This window comes from Helobdella robusta (assembly GCF_000326865.2).
Source record: "Helobdella robusta unplaced genomic scaffold HELROscaffold_40, whole genome shotgun sequence".
NCBI classification, from domain to species: domain Eukaryota; kingdom Metazoa; phylum Annelida; class Clitellata; order Rhynchobdellida; family Glossiphoniidae; genus Helobdella; species Helobdella robusta.
Genome location: NW_008704903.1, coordinates 1,561,246 through 1,577,064, shown reverse-complemented (window position 1 = coordinate 1,577,064; position 15,819 = coordinate 1,561,246). Strand labels below are relative to the sequence as shown.

The 15,819-nt window shown below is 31.2% G+C and overlaps 5 protein-coding genes across 5 annotated transcripts; 3 read left to right on the top strand and 2 right to left on the bottom strand.

Moving 5' to 3' along the window:
• Positions 1–493: 493 nt before the first annotated feature.
• Positions 494–1,419, top strand: HELRODRAFT_177041 (hypothetical protein; the record flags this gene model as incomplete). The annotated part of the gene is made up of 4 exons (XM_009025250.1): positions 494–667; positions 863–930; positions 1,055–1,138; positions 1,284–1,419. 4 exons carry the CDS (start codon positions 494–496, stop codon positions 1,417–1,419), a joined length of 462 nt encoding a protein of 153 aa, XP_009023498.1.
• A 1,422-nt stretch (positions 1,420–2,841) lies between these two features.
• On the bottom strand, positions 2,842–3,959 carry HELRODRAFT_84353 (hypothetical protein; the record flags this gene model as incomplete). Its single annotated transcript, XM_009025064.1, has 4 exons — positions 2,842–3,012; positions 3,209–3,381; positions 3,504–3,652; positions 3,754–3,959. The coding sequence occupies 4 exons, from the start codon at positions 3,957–3,959 to the stop codon at positions 2,842–2,844; spliced, it is 699 nt and encodes a 232-aa protein (XP_009023312.1).
• Positions 3,960–5,104: 1,145 nt separating this feature from the next.
• On the top strand, positions 5,105–6,519 carry HELRODRAFT_177039 (hypothetical protein; the record flags this gene model as incomplete). Its single annotated transcript, XM_009025249.1, has 2 exons — positions 5,105–5,674; positions 5,824–6,519. 2 exons carry the CDS (start codon positions 5,105–5,107, stop codon positions 6,517–6,519), a joined length of 1,266 nt encoding a protein of 421 aa, XP_009023497.1.
• A 1,559-nt stretch (positions 6,520–8,078) lies between these two features.
• HELRODRAFT_177038 (hypothetical protein) lies at positions 8,079–11,639 on the top strand (the record flags this gene model as incomplete). The annotated part of the gene is made up of 6 exons (XM_009025248.1): positions 8,079–8,723; positions 8,897–9,008; positions 9,244–9,620; positions 9,861–10,041; positions 10,205–10,341; positions 10,566–11,639. 6 exons carry the CDS (start codon positions 8,079–8,081, stop codon positions 11,637–11,639), a joined length of 2,526 nt encoding a protein of 841 aa, XP_009023496.1.
• A 1,297-nt stretch (positions 11,640–12,936) lies between these two features.
• Positions 12,937–14,992, bottom strand: HELRODRAFT_192984 (hypothetical protein; the record flags this gene model as incomplete). Its single annotated transcript, XM_009025247.1, has 2 exons — positions 14,923–14,992; positions 12,937–14,177 (listed from the first exon to the last, which is right to left on the bottom strand). The coding sequence occupies exons 1-2, from the start codon at positions 14,969–14,971 to the stop codon at positions 12,937–12,939; spliced, it is 1,290 nt and encodes a 429-aa protein (XP_009023495.1). The 5' UTR covers positions 14,972–14,992.
• Between the last annotated feature and the right edge of the window lie 827 nt (positions 14,993–15,819).

Here is a 15,819-nt window from a genome sequence, read left to right as displayed (position 1 = left end):
AATAATACACTGCGTGAATGTATGTCTGTTTGTTTGTGTGTGTGTGTGTGGGTTTGTTAGTTTTTGTAATGTTATAATGGTAAATCATTTCGTCATCATGTTATAACCAATATTATTTCTTTTCAATCTGCTGTGTGACTACTTTTGATATTGTTATATAGTTCATTAATATGTACTAACTAGAGATTTTCCTTATATTTTGATATGTATATATAATCAAATAGAAATTTGCCATTATTTTATGCTTTTTAACTTTCCATAATAATATATCGCTCAAGCTAAACTGAGCAGGCTTAACGTTCGTTTTGTTTTATGAATTACTCATTTTAACGTAAAAAAGTTCTTTGAAATTTTGAATTGTCAAATTAAAATTTGGCCTTTTATACAATTCAAACTTTCACCTGAATAAATTTTCGGAAAAAATTGAAATTCAGTAAGGAAAGAATTAGAGAACAGCACCAACCAACTAAAACTAAACATAAACTACACAACAATGAATGTCGGCGTAGCTAGTAGCGATCCAAATCCTAACTCAACTTATTTTAGTAGCCGAGGAATGTGGGTGACTTACATACTGGTCGTTGCTTTCATACATTATGTCTTCCTCAGTTTGCCATTTCTATCTGTAGCCATGGCCTGGACACTTACGAACGTTATCCACAATATGGTTAGAGAAAACTTTCTTTAGAGTTGAAATTTATTCAATTTGAACTTTACTTTTATATATTTTTTGTGTTTTGTGTTATTTTTTCCTTACATTATTTTCAATATATGAATATTATACATACTATTTCTTGAAAAATAAATAAAATTTAATTAATTTTTATTTAATTAAAAGTTAAATTCACTTTTCATTGGCCAGTTGATGTTCATAATATTGCATATTGAGAAAGGCACACCATTTGAAACAGCGGACCAGGGCAAGTTCAGGTTTAAAAAAACACTGAATTTAAATATAATTGAAGTATAATTATTCATAATTATGATTAAAATTATTCATAATTATGATTTTAATAATTATTATTATTTTAAATAATTTTTTCACTTTTTTCAGATATAGAACAGTGTGGGAACAGTTGGATTACGGCATTCAGTTTTCACCATCTAGAAAGTTTTTAACGATTGTACCAATCATCTTGTCAGTCTTTCATTTTATTCCTCTACTTAATATATATTCATCAATTTATTAAAGTTATTAATTTTATCTATTACCCAGTTATTTTACAATGTTTTTAAACAAAACTCATAATGTTTTAAAAAAATTTATTTCTAAATTTTGGCAGATTCTTCCTAGCTAGCTTTTACACAAAGTACGATTACTACCATTTTGTCTTTAACAGCGGTTCACTTTTACTCGTGCTCATCCCTAAACTGCCCCAGCTTGACGGTGTTCGAATTTTCGGAATAAATAAATACTAATTATTTTATTCTATTATTTTATAATAATAATTATTATTATTATTACTCATTTATATATCGTATGATGATAATATATTATAATATATCATTTTCTTATAATACGAATATTAATAAGCTTACAATTGGTTGATTTTTTCAAATTAAACGTTCGATCTAGAATTTTATTTTTGTCAGTTGAACTCATTGTGATTTTATTCATTTTGTAGCTTATAAAAAGCATGGTTGACTTTACAAAGATAATTTTTGTAATTCTCTCTAAGTCTATCTATCTAGCTATATATATATATATATATATATATATATATATATATATATATATATATATATATATATATATACATATCTCTCTCTTTTTTACCTAGTTCTCTGTTTTACTCTAAATCTAAAAATTTATTTATTCCAATTTTTTTATTTCAAAATAGTAGTTTTTCCAGAAGTTGAAATATTTACACATTACGGTTGTAAAACATAGTATCTGGTTATATTTTTCATTAGTTCATCCGTTCATTTGAAGTTACTTTTTTTTACATTTACGTTACCTACATTTACATTATATCATTACCATTATTACTTTCATTACAATTTTTGTATACTTTTGTACATGCATACATACAGAAGCGCATGCATACACCCATAGTACATACATACATACGTCAAATTCTCATTACTTTATACTGGTATACCTACTTACATACTCGTATAACATCTATGTATAACAAGCTTAAATGTATGTATACAAAAACGTGTATTTCATACTATTGTCTCAACATTTAGCGATGGATACATGTACATAGTCGCGTACAAATCCCGTTCGCTAATACATTTGTGCATACTAACTGTATTTAATGTGAATTCAGTTACCTTACTTCGATTTTAATGTTCCTTGAATTTATCATATAGAAAGGGGAAAGATTTAGATAGATATTTATCTCGAGGAATATATATGACTCTGTGATTTTAATCAATATTTTTTATTCTTTCTGACACATTATAGTGATAATATAATATGCGGATATATACATATATCAATTATGTTACGGATATGTACACACATATGTAGAACATACCAGAAAAAGAATACTTAATTTTTGTTAGAAACCGAAGTTGACAACTTTTGGATTGATCAGAGGTAATTTGGTTTGCATGCGATTGGATTTGTGTATTTATTCCAGGTAACGATGTGTGATTTTTTCTTAGTTAAAAATGTTTTTCAATAAACAAATTCTTTTAGATTTTATCAACTGTTCTGTGTTTCAAGACATAAAATCAAGATCAAAAAACATTTTTTATTGACCAAAGAATATCAAATCATCGATTGATTCATCATTCAAATCATTAATCCAGTTGGCTGCAAATAACAGTTGCAAATAACAGTTCCAAATTTATTCTTCGGAGCTTAAAGAAACTAACCCTAACCACAAATTAGTACAATCTCTGAACGGGTCCCATGGTTGATTTTATGTATAGCGACCTGACATTTTGCCAGTTTTTCTTGAGGAGAGAGACCAAGAAATTGATGGCCATGGTGATGTTAGAGACCAGTTCATCTTGGGTCATGTTCACATTTCCTACTGCTACTGACAGACACAACACCTGAGATTTAAGTAGAAATAAAGTTTTTTTTATTAATCAAAATTTTTTTAGAAATTCTTCATTTTAAATATAAAATGAGACCAAAATATAAGCAAACATCTGACTCACAAAGTGAAATCAAGACTGTGTTAAAAAATATATGGAAATTAAAAAATATATATAAAGAAAACTATTACTTAAATAATTACTGCCATACCTTCTTCATTTGAAACTTTATTGTGGCCTTGACCTCTTCGATTTTGCCTGTCATCGACTCACCATGGGTCAGCATGGAAGGAAACTTACCAGCTTTGTTCAATCCCGGGCCCACAATACGAGGGATCTGTTTGATCAGGGAATCAGATGCCAGGAAAGCATCATACTTCTTGGCTGTCAGGATTAAATAAATTTAATAAAATTAAGAATATAGGACTAAGATTTTAAAAAATTTAGAAACTATTTTTACAAAATGTTCACAGCATTATGAAACAAACAATTAAATGCAAATTTACCTAATTTCTTAATGAGTTTCTTGTTTTTGTTCAATTTCTTGAGCGCTTCAGCGTCCATGCATTCAACGCTGTTAGCCTTTGCCTCATCACAATGCTGCTGATCTCCAAGAACGCAGATCGCCATCTTTGGCCTTGGAATATTCCTCAACCTGAAAAAGAGAATGCAAACCATTGGTTGTACATTGCCAACTATGCCAAATGATTCTTTTTATTAGATCAGTTTTTATTGTTACTGCAACAGGCAACTTACTTTACAGTGCCGGAGAAACGTTTATCTTTCTGAGGGTCATAGTTCTTCAACGAAATCTGCAACTCGACTGTCTCAGTGAACTTCCTCTTCTTTTCCTGGCTGTATGTCAGGAGAGCAGCCACTGACTCTGCCAAACTGTCCCGAGAGATTTTACTGAAATTAAAATTTAGGAGAATTAGAGTCCGACATGGAGTGAGATGAAACATTCATTTTATGGGAAAATCGGTAGGGAAACCAAAAAAGTAAAAAAAACTTGATAAATCAAAACAGGATATTAATGAAAAAAATTATGATTAATAATTATTTAAAGCGATTAAAAAAGATTAACTAAATAAAACATTTAACCACAACCACCTCATATTGTTTTTAATCGGAAAAAGAAATTGTTTACTGCAAAGATAGAAAATATAAATGTAAAGAGTAAAAGTTCTTTGCAATGAAAAATTTTTAATATAAAATTTGTTTGCAAATTATTGACAAAATGTGATCAAAATACAATATTTTTTAAATTTATATATTGTATTTTAACAATATTGGTTTTAAATAATAATAATAATATTACGCATATTTAGCTTGAATATACAAAACACATTATATACAGTGCTATACAAATGGCGCTATACACACACACACCCATCACACACACACACACACACACAAATATATATACATGCATACCCGTGCATATCATTAATATTCATACACAATACACACACACCACAAGCACATACACACACACATATATATATATATATATATATAAACACATTTATATATATAAATATATATATATATAAACTCACACACACAAATATATTTATATATATATATAAATATATATATATATATACATATTTATATATCCACACATAGACACAATTTACACACGTTCATATATGCACACATGTGACTATATATCAAATATAAAGAAAATATATGAAAAGCATGGAAAGATATATATCCCTTATCCATATATATATATATATCCATATATCTATCTATGATGAAATAACATAAATTTCTTTGCCCACGTGATTCTCACATTGTAAAAACCTGGGTTTTATGTTCTTATATAAGGGGCTCGTTAGTTAGTTTCTGTCCACAAGCTTCGATATCTCCTAACATTTCTCGTTCTATTTATTATCAGCAGCATAGTGATCGTTAGTATTTTCTTTACTTGTTTAGTTGTTCGTTACTGTTGCATACTGCTTGTTGCTTGAACGCTTTTTACTGTAGAACGTTTGATGAAATTACTCTTATTAATTAATTATTAAGTATTAATCAGTATTAATTAATTAATTAATGATCAATATGTTGCAATTTTAAATAGGTACAGATCTCTCATCAAATCATGTCTGCCTCGAATGAAGCCAACAGCGGAGCCAGGCCTAAACGTCGTTCCAGTCAGAATAGTATTCGGACGGACGAATTTAGTGACATGACTTATCGGCAGTTTTATCCAAGCAATCGCAATCGGCGAAGAAACCGAGTGAATCTCAATCAGCGTTTAAATGCTACCAACCAATCAGCATTTATGGATTGGGAGGAATTACCAATGGATGACGATGACGAAAGCAACGGCTACACCAGATTTGCAATGTTATCTCTTGATCCGCTGACTGGCGAGCCAGATAACAGCATTCCCCAAACCCCTGGCTTTTACTACTGCTACATTGATGATGTTCTAGCCGATGGAAAGTACCAGATAATTACATTGAAAAAAACGAAAAAATTTCTTTTTTCTCCACCGCCATTATCAGCAGCAGCTCGAGGAATCATGAAAAGAAAGAGTTCGTCGTCAGGCAAGTGTGCAGATAATTTTTATGACACACCAACGACGACTATGGCACCAATAAAAATTAACGAGACAGCGACGATGACGTCATCGTCCGCTTTCAAAACAAACCAGAACGAGATCAAGGTATTAGTGTTGTGTATGTTACGCTGTCTTATGATGATGAAGTCTTTTTACATTTAAAAATTAATTTTAATTTACTTTTTTTTGTGGTATAAACTTATTTAATTATTAATTAGAAAATATTAATTAATAATTAATTATCATTACAACAGGCTGCACTTTCAGCGTCTTCATCTTGCTCGTCGCTGTCATCATTGTCCTCATTATCATCAGACGAACTTGACGACAAAGACTTCGAAAGCCTTCCAACGCCAGCGTCTCTAACATTATCATCATTGAAGTTTGAAAGAGGGGAGCCAAGTAATGATAAAAAAGATGATACTAGTGATAAAAAAGAGGATACTAATGGTATAAACGACGGTACGAATGATAAAAAAGATGATACTAGTGATAAAAACGAGGATACGAATGATAAAAAAAATAATACTAGTGATAAAAACGAGGATACAAATGATAAAAAAGATGAAGGTACTAATGATAAAAACGATGATTTGAAAGATAGTGGTGATATATATGGTGATAATGATCATATAAATATCGACAGTAATAATAATGATGATGATAGCAAGGATATTAGTAATAATTATATAAACGATAGAAACGGTGATGTAATGGGTGATAATAATAATGATAATATAAAAAATAGCAATAATTTTAATGATATAAAGGGAAGAAATAATGATAAAAAAAATGGTATCAAGGATAATAATGATACAAACGATGAAAATGATATCACCGGCTGTGATATAAATAGCAACTACGACCCTATCAATAATGATTTAAAGGGTGATAATCATAATTTAAGACTTATTGATAATAATATTGGACATGGTTGTTTTATGATGTAACATTATCATGATATAATGTAACATTACCATGATATAATTGTCTGTTTTTCATTAATTCTAGCCGATAAAATTTTATGCTTGGTTGACTTAATGACTATTAGTTTGATTGGATGATTGACTTAATGTTATCATCAAACGATTGGTTGACATATCACTTGATATATATTTCAATATCATTTTTGCCTTATTTACATATGTATATATAATATATTTCTGCATAAATAAAAAAATTATATGTATGAATCTACATAGTGTAATTAAGTTTGGAAACGTAGTTTTTCATATTAAAGATTTTCAACATGTTCGTCTTGTCTTTTGGTTAGTCTTGCTATTAAACAAGATGAGTTTGCGTAAATTATGCGAAATTAAAAGCAAGCGGATTTCGTTTTATAATGGCAAACATTATCATTGTATTATCATCATAATTTATAAACAATTTTATATCATGTATATATCAAATCATTTCATAATGAAAAATTAGTCTGCAACTCGATTATCTTTTAGCATAATTTGACCCGAAAATGTTTGTTTTAATGAAACCAAATCGGATTTTTGTGAAATATTCATCTAACTTTTTGAAGTTTCTTATGAAATTTTGAAGACATCTCGTTAGTATGCATGTACGCATACAGTGTAAATTATGTGTGCATTTAAATTATGCATAATTATATTTTAATTTATACAGTAACTATGAAATAGTATTTCACGGAGGTACGTACGTACGCTAATAGAACATGCTCGCGGCCTGGATGAACGCTAGCAGCGAACAGCTGAAAAATTAACAGCTGTAAAATTAATTTTTGGGCCAAGGTCCGGCGGTGCAGTTACCTCATAGATTAGCATAAACAGCTGTTTAGCCTGTTAATTTTAATAAATAAATGTTCATGTTCACGTGCACACGCACACACACACACACACACACACACATATATATATATATCAAATAATTTATATATATATATTCACATTCCATAATAAATATGCATGGATTGATCATCCTTAGCATTAGCCATACTATGCTAGTACATTCACACAAAAACACACACACACACATACATATAACATATACACATGTGTTGCATATATATTTACGGCATAATATGTTTATATAATGTATAAAAATGTATGGCAAATGTATAGAATTGATGCAGAATTTCATTGTTTCAGTTGTATATATGCATGGCCTAAGCTTGCTGGTGCTCCACTGCTATATAACGAGTCCGGGAGTTCATGTCGGTTCAGTTTAATTCGAAGATTTGTTCGTGGAAGGTAATTTTTAATATTTTTTATTAAATCTATGATTATTATTAATTTATTTATTTATTGGAAAATTTGCCATTAAATGTTAGAAATTAAGACGTGATTTTTAGGTAGTTAATTACAATAAATAACTGATGGAATGATTTTCATTGTTTGGTAGGTTGCATGATCGTTGCACTATTTTTATTTAATTCATTAAGCTAAATTATTATTAATATTCAGTGATAAGATATTTAATTTTGTTCGATCGATATATTTAAATTTCAAATACAATTCCAGATCTACAATCTACATCAAATATGTCGAATAATCAAAAAAGCGATAATGAAGCCAGGCAGAATGAGAGAAGAGCCTTATTGAAACCACCAGGTAGTCATGGTGGTAAATTTTTGAATTCGAGATTCCCACCAAATAATCCGACGAATAAATCAAATAACGAAAGCAATACATACGCTGACAAATTCATCCACCAATCAGCAAAACAACAACATAAAGCGACATGCCGGCAATCCGGTAAGCCGGGTTCGTCTCCAATTACCCTTGCTTCGATGCCGCCAGAAGAGCAAACCTCTCATGGACCTCTTCCTAGTGGCTACTACCTTTGTTATGTTGACAAACCAGTGGATAATTATCAGAAAATTCAGCTGAAGCCAACTCCAAAGGTTTTGTTTCCTGCTCCCATACCTTTGGAAACATCGCCACCAGTTAACTTAAGAAATGGCACATCCCTAAGTGAAAAACTTCTAGCATTTCTTGAGGCATCAGACCCTTCGATGACATCAACTGCGGCCAACGACACTTCGATGACGTCAATTGCGAAAAGTTTTTTGGTAAAATCAGCTGATAATGATTATGGTGCCAATGACAAAATGACATCAACATCACGAGAAGGAAAGTTAAGAAAAACTTTTGGCTTCCACAGCAGTCTTTACAGAAAATTAATGGTATGGATAATATTAATTGCTATAATTTTTAACAAACCTTTCATAATCATCTTCATCGTTCTCATTATCATCATCGTTATCATTATCGAAATTATTATTATTACCATGGTTATTACCACTATCAATCCTGTTATGTGGAACTGACCATTGAAATAAATAAATTTGCCTGAAAGCTTTCAGAATATTCCGAATTGAATAGGACTGATCCAGATTTAATACAGACTCTTCTCGAAGCTGGAGACTGTGAAGATTCACAAATTTATGACGACATGCTTCGGTACACAGGTAAGAGTGTGTTTGTGCGTGTGTTTGTGCGTATGTATGCGCGTGTGTGTGTATAACGGTGTATCTTTTGATATACACATGTGTGTGTATCTGTCTATGTACATGCGCGTGTGTGGGAGTGCATCTGAATGGGGGTACATTTGTATTAAGGTGTATGTATGTGTTTGTTTGTATGTGTCTATGTGTACACGCGTATTTGTGTGTAAAATTACTGAAAATTGTCACTTTCTGATAGCTGTGTTAGCATTTTTAATCATCGTGTGTCACACAGCAAAGCGTAAAAACCCCCCTGTCTGCGTGATCTGTGAGAAGAAGTTTAAAAAATCCAAAAGATCGAGCGTCACTAGGCTGTCCTGCAAGCATCGTTTCCACCTCAGATGCGCCCAACTGGCTGTCGAAAGTACTGGAACACTATGCTGCTACATCTGCGACGATTATTTATTCTCCAAATCCGTGTTGCCGCCAATAGTCGCAATCAAAAGGATGGCTCAATTAAGGAACAAAGTAAATGGATTTAAGTGCCTAGAATGTGGATTCATGGACAAAGTAAGTGAAGGAAGTACCTTGATGGATGTGGTGAACGAGTACAACGAGGCCTGTAACAACTACAAGGTTATTATTTCAAATTGAATTACATTATATATACTATCATTATTATTGCTGTTATTAGCGTTGTTGCATTGCCCTCACCATTATCATAATTTATTCATAATTTAGAACCATCGTTAATTTTTGTAATCATCTATAACGCACTCATTATCATCATTACCATTGATGTTTGTATGACGTCATCTCGTCGTCGTCATTACTATTATCATCACCACTCATTGACGTCATCGTTTTCGTCACTAGCGCTCGATTGATGCTGTGAGGGATAGGATAAAAGTGTCAGGGCGCTTTTCAAACAAATGCAACCGCGATGAACTTCGAAAACTCGTCCAAGGAAGGCAGAAGAGTATTCGCGATTTAATTCCAAAACTTCTGGCCCATATGAGAGTCCCACTTTATGTCGTAGGCAAGGAATTGTGTGTGTGTGTGTGTGTGTGTGTGTGTGTGTGTGTGTGTGAAAGAGTTGATTCATGTGTGTGTGTGTGTGTGTGTGTGTGTGTGTGTGTGTGTTTATGCATGAGTGTGTACGTGAGTTTGTGATGGATTTGCCTGCCTGTTTATTAATGTTAACGCTTTAATCTATGCAGCCAAACCTGGAGAACCCAATTGTATAGACAACTTCTGTAAACTTTGCCACGAATCTTACGATGATAGAGATGTCATTGTGAGATTTTTCTGCAAACATCATTTGCACCTCCAGTGCGCTATTGACGATATGGACATGGTATATTTTCGTCACGTGATTTTGTTTTGTTTTTCGTGCTGACGTCACGTGGTTTTTTTTAATTATTTTTTTTATATACTTAAATTTCTTCAAACTAAATAAGGTATACATTTGAAGTAAACAATAATAGTAATAAAAATAATGATAATAATAAATTTAATAGCAACTATTATAAATTATTATAAATATGATAATAATTATTATAAATATAATATTATTTACAGTATCACCATTGTAAAGTCTGTCGTAACGACATCTTTGATCCTAATCCAAAGGAAGGTGGCAGTCCTGTAACTGAAGATAACCAACATTATTATTATGACTACGATGAAGAGGACGCCAAGTTCTATAGAGCTAGAGACAAAGATGATGGCGAAGATGACGACGACGACTATTTTAGTAGTGAGGATGATGAACATGATGAAATAGATCAGAATGTACATCGGGGTAAAGTTTATAGCGCTGATGCCACGGTATCTTCGACCAGTCGCGGTTTTTGGAGAAATGATTATGACGGTAATGATAAGAAAGGCGGAAAAGGTGATACAAAAAATGGTGGTGACTATAATGATAAGAAGGTTGATGGGGGGAAATGTGATGATATGACTACGTTACGTCTTACTAAGAATGGTGATGGTGGTATTAATAATAAAGATGATGATACAAAAGATGATGAAACAAAACATGAAACTATAAATGATAGTAACAATAATGATAAAAAAGTTGATGAAAAGGATGATGATAAAAAAGATGATGTTACAAAAGATGGTGATATAAATGATGATGATGATACAAAAAATGATAGTGACGATAATGATAAAAGAGTTGATGAAAATGATGATACAAAAGATGATGTTATAAATGATGATGATACAAAAGATGATGAAACTAAGGATGAAAGAAAAAATTATAGTGACGATAATGATAAAAAAGTTGATGAAAACGATAATGATAAAAGTTTTGATGAAAAAGATGATGATACAGAAGATGATGCTGATACAAAAGATGATGCCGATACAAAAGATGATGCTGATACAAAAGATGACTCCGTTAAATATCCTTCGTATAAGAGTATGGAGGCATTCAGTGGTTATGTCTCTGTTGACTTCGTTGAAAATGACGACATTCCACGCATGAGTTTGATAGATCTGCCATGTCAAAGTGACGATGAAAATGATAATAATAATAGTAATAATAATAACAGTAATAATAATAGTAATAATAATGATAATAACGATGCAACGATTGGTAATAGTGAAAATTCTAAAAATGCCGGTTCTCATTGTTTTGTAATGTAATGATTATGTATTATTATTATTATTGCTATGATGTTGCTATATTTTTTATGTGTATTTTATATATGTGTGTATTATAGACACGTTTAATTCATAATTCATTAATTAAATTCATAATTTAATTCATACTATTGAAGACAATTGAAACGATAAAATTCATGCATAATGTCAGCCATATGTGATTCTTTATTAATAAAGGTTTTTCGTATATGCGTCTTGCGTTGTTGGTTGTAATGGTTTCCGTATGCAAGATAAGGTTACTGTTGCTACTACTGTTGTAGCTTTTTTTTTATTCTTTAAAAATCAGGATCTGACAGACGCAGAAACTGTAACAACATGCAAGGCAGTAGAACAAAATTAAACAAATACATGAGAAAATAAATACAAAAAGTGATGCCGTTGCAGAAGCTACTACAGTTACTGCTACCTCTGATCCTGCCTTGCTGTTACTGTCTTTAATCGCAAAGATATTTCCTTATAGGCTGTATATACTGTGTGTGTGTGTTTTAAAAAACCTGCAATGGAAAAAATAATTCTTCCATTTATTATATTTTAGCATAGTTATTTTCATGAATGAAAATATAATGAAAGATCATATTTAGCTGTTTAACCACAAACGCCTTAGACTTATCTTTATATTCGTCGTCTTGTTTGATAGTTATATTTCGTTTTTTGTGTAACGTACTTCGTTAAAAAATCGTAAAAATTGTAATAAATGAATTCGGTTGTCGGCGTTTCTCCTAAATAATATTTATTATTCTATCTAAAACAGAGTTGGGCAAATTTTTTGCTGTGAGGGCCGCATTGAAAACTGTTTTGCTCTTGAGGGGCCGCATATGTACCTGGCAAAATTTTTTCGACCCGGGGAACAAATTTTTATGATTTGTGGTTTCTTTCTTGGTCATATCTGGCTGACGACTTCTTTTGGAGAACAAGGCTTCGCAGGCCTCTTAAAATAGTCTCGCAGACGGTAGATTGCCCACCCCTTTTGGCTGTTGGGGCCGCATTGAAAATTATTTACTCTTGAAAGGCCGCATATGTACTTAGATAGCAAATTTTTTCGACCCGGGCCTCATAAAATATTTCATATTTCTTAGTTTTCATAATAACCACGAGAAAACTTAATTAATTACACAAGACATTACATTAAAATGTATTATATTTACACTAAAACATACATAACACTTTACTGCATAAACATATATACATATATTTATTATACATTGATATATAAATATATATACATATACATGTAAATATAACTCATCATCATAGCAATAACGTTTTTTTATCATATTTATTACATTAAAAGGCACTGTGAACTGCTAGTGCTGTTATTATTCATCGTCGTTGTATCGTTATAACTTGTCGGAGCTGCGGAGAGGATATCCTCATCTTCATCGTTACAATCATCGAAATCTTCTTCATCATCGTTATTGTTATTATTATTGTCAATAATAACAAATTCTTCATTATCATTATCTTTGTTGTTGATTTTATCGTTATCATCATCGTTATTAATGATAACAAAGTCATCATCACTAAATTCATTTTTATCTTTTTTGTTGGTTTGACCGTCATTGTCAATAATAACAAATTCTTCATTATCATTATCTTTGTTGTTGATTTTATCGTTATCATCATCGTTATTAATGATAACAAAGTCATCATCACTAAATTCATTTTTATCTTTTTTGTTGGTTTGACCGTCATTGTCAATAATAACAAATTCTTCATTATCATTATCTTTGTTGTTGATTTTATCGTTATCATCATCGTTATTAATGATAACAAAGTCATCATCACTAAATTCATTTTTATCTTTTTTGTTGGTTTGACCGTCATTGTCAATAATAACAAATTCTTCATTATCATTATCTTTGTTGTTGATTTTATCGTTATCATCATCATTATTATTATTATCATCAGATTCATTATCACTCTTGTTATCGTTATTTTCATCGTCATCATCATTCTGGTCACCATCATTTTTGCTGTTGTTGTTGTTGTCGTTGCCTTCGTCGTTTTTAATTATCACAGATATATTATCACCAACATCGTTATCACAGTCTTCAACGCCTTCGTAATAATCATTATCATCATAATCATTATCATCGTATTCATATACGTGGTAATCATTTTCATAATCATCGTCATAATCATTATCATAATCGTCATAGTACTGGCGAACATCGTCGTAATAATCGTCGTATCCATATCCATTTTCCTCAACTTCATCATCATCGTTATGACTGCAACTTGCGATTACGGCTTCCGTGGCGGCTTCTTCTACTGTTGTTACTGTTATTTCTGCTGTGACTGGTACTTCAGATGCAGAAAAAAGTGTTTTATTAGTAGGCAGGAGAGTTATTTTCTGTGCGTTGTTTTCCCCCTCTGGCTCAGAGACGTAGCACTCGTAGAATCCAGTCGGGAATGTGTAAGATCCTATACCGATTGGTGTTATCGAGAATCGAATCGGTGCGTGTGGTGGCCTCACTGTTGCCAGCCGTTTCGGTTTGGTTTGCGTTATATTGCGGAAAGCTGAATGAATGAATAAAATGAGGCCTGAGATTAGTTTTCATATTTGTTGAATTATATCTTTCAAATATGTAACAACAAATATATCTAGAAAACAACAAATATCGCATTTAACAATCAAGCCACATGTGAACGACTGACAAGATACAACAAACATTTTGAGCCGTGGATGAACAAATGAATACAAACAAAGAAACAAACATGCATACACCTGACAAACAAAGAAACACAGACAAACATGCACTTAGAAAACAAATAAAAGTTGAGCATTGAAGAAACCCTCAGTTACTAAGATACAACCAGCAAACAAATGATTAGACAAAACACAAGCAAACCTGTCTAAAAATAATAAGACGCCAAACAAACAAATCGATCAACAATATACGAAACAATTCTGAAAGAAACACGTGCCAAACATAGTAATTAAACAACAACAAAATCACCATTCGTTCATTCAGTTACTAAAATTTAATTTTTAACATAAATGATTTGTAAAGAATGCATTAATTCATTCGTAATTCTTTTGTGCATAAAAATTCATTCAACAATCTTTCAAATATTGATGCATTGATTTATTCATTTCGTTTCATTATTTAGAAAATTCAATTTTCAACAAATATCAAAAGAAATGCCAACGTAAAGAACCCATTAAATCGTTAATTCGTGCATCCATCCATGAATTAATTCAGTCATTTAGAATTTATTCACCCAATAATTAATTTATTAAATCAAATAATTTAATTCATACCTTTTTTACCTCTTTCGAGGAAAGCTTTAACACGTTCAACGCAATTCATTTTTCCTGCAAATAGAAAAGGACAGACTCGTACGATCGGAGGGCTTATATACCATCCGTCAGCCAAGTTTCTTTGTCTACTACGTGCCGGTCATACAACAACAGCCACAACCACAACGACAATAAAAATTCAACTGTGGACAATGATACCATGTGAATCGTATACATTTCTATACGTCCTATGCTTAATAAACTCATGTGAACAAAGGTATCACAATGTATTTCATATATATTTCATATATGATACACATATATCTATATACATTTCATATATGATACACATTAATCTATATAAATTTTCATATATGATACACATATATCTATATACATTTCATATATGATACACATATATCTATATAAATTTTCATATATGATACACATATATCTATATACATTTCATATATGATACACATATATCTATATAAATTTTCATATATGATACACATATATCTATATTACATTTCATATATGATACACATATATCCGTATACATTTTCATATATTATACACATGTGTCTATATTATACATCAGGTTATACCTTGTACACATAAAAGACAAAGGTATTCTTATGTATTTGTATACAATTTCATACGTTTCATCATATATACATCGCTTTAAGACTGTCAGAAATGCACTTATTGGTGAAAATCATCAATCAATCAACCAATCAATCAATCAATCAATTAGTTTATAAAGCGCTCCTCAATGAATTTTGAAAACAGATGGGTTTTGGGATCCGCTCTGAACTTCGTAAGTGATGGAGAAGTAGTCAGAGAAGTAGGGAGAGGGTTCCAGAGAAAAGGACCAGAAAAAGCAAAAGTAGATTTGGCAGAAGAGTGTTTAACACG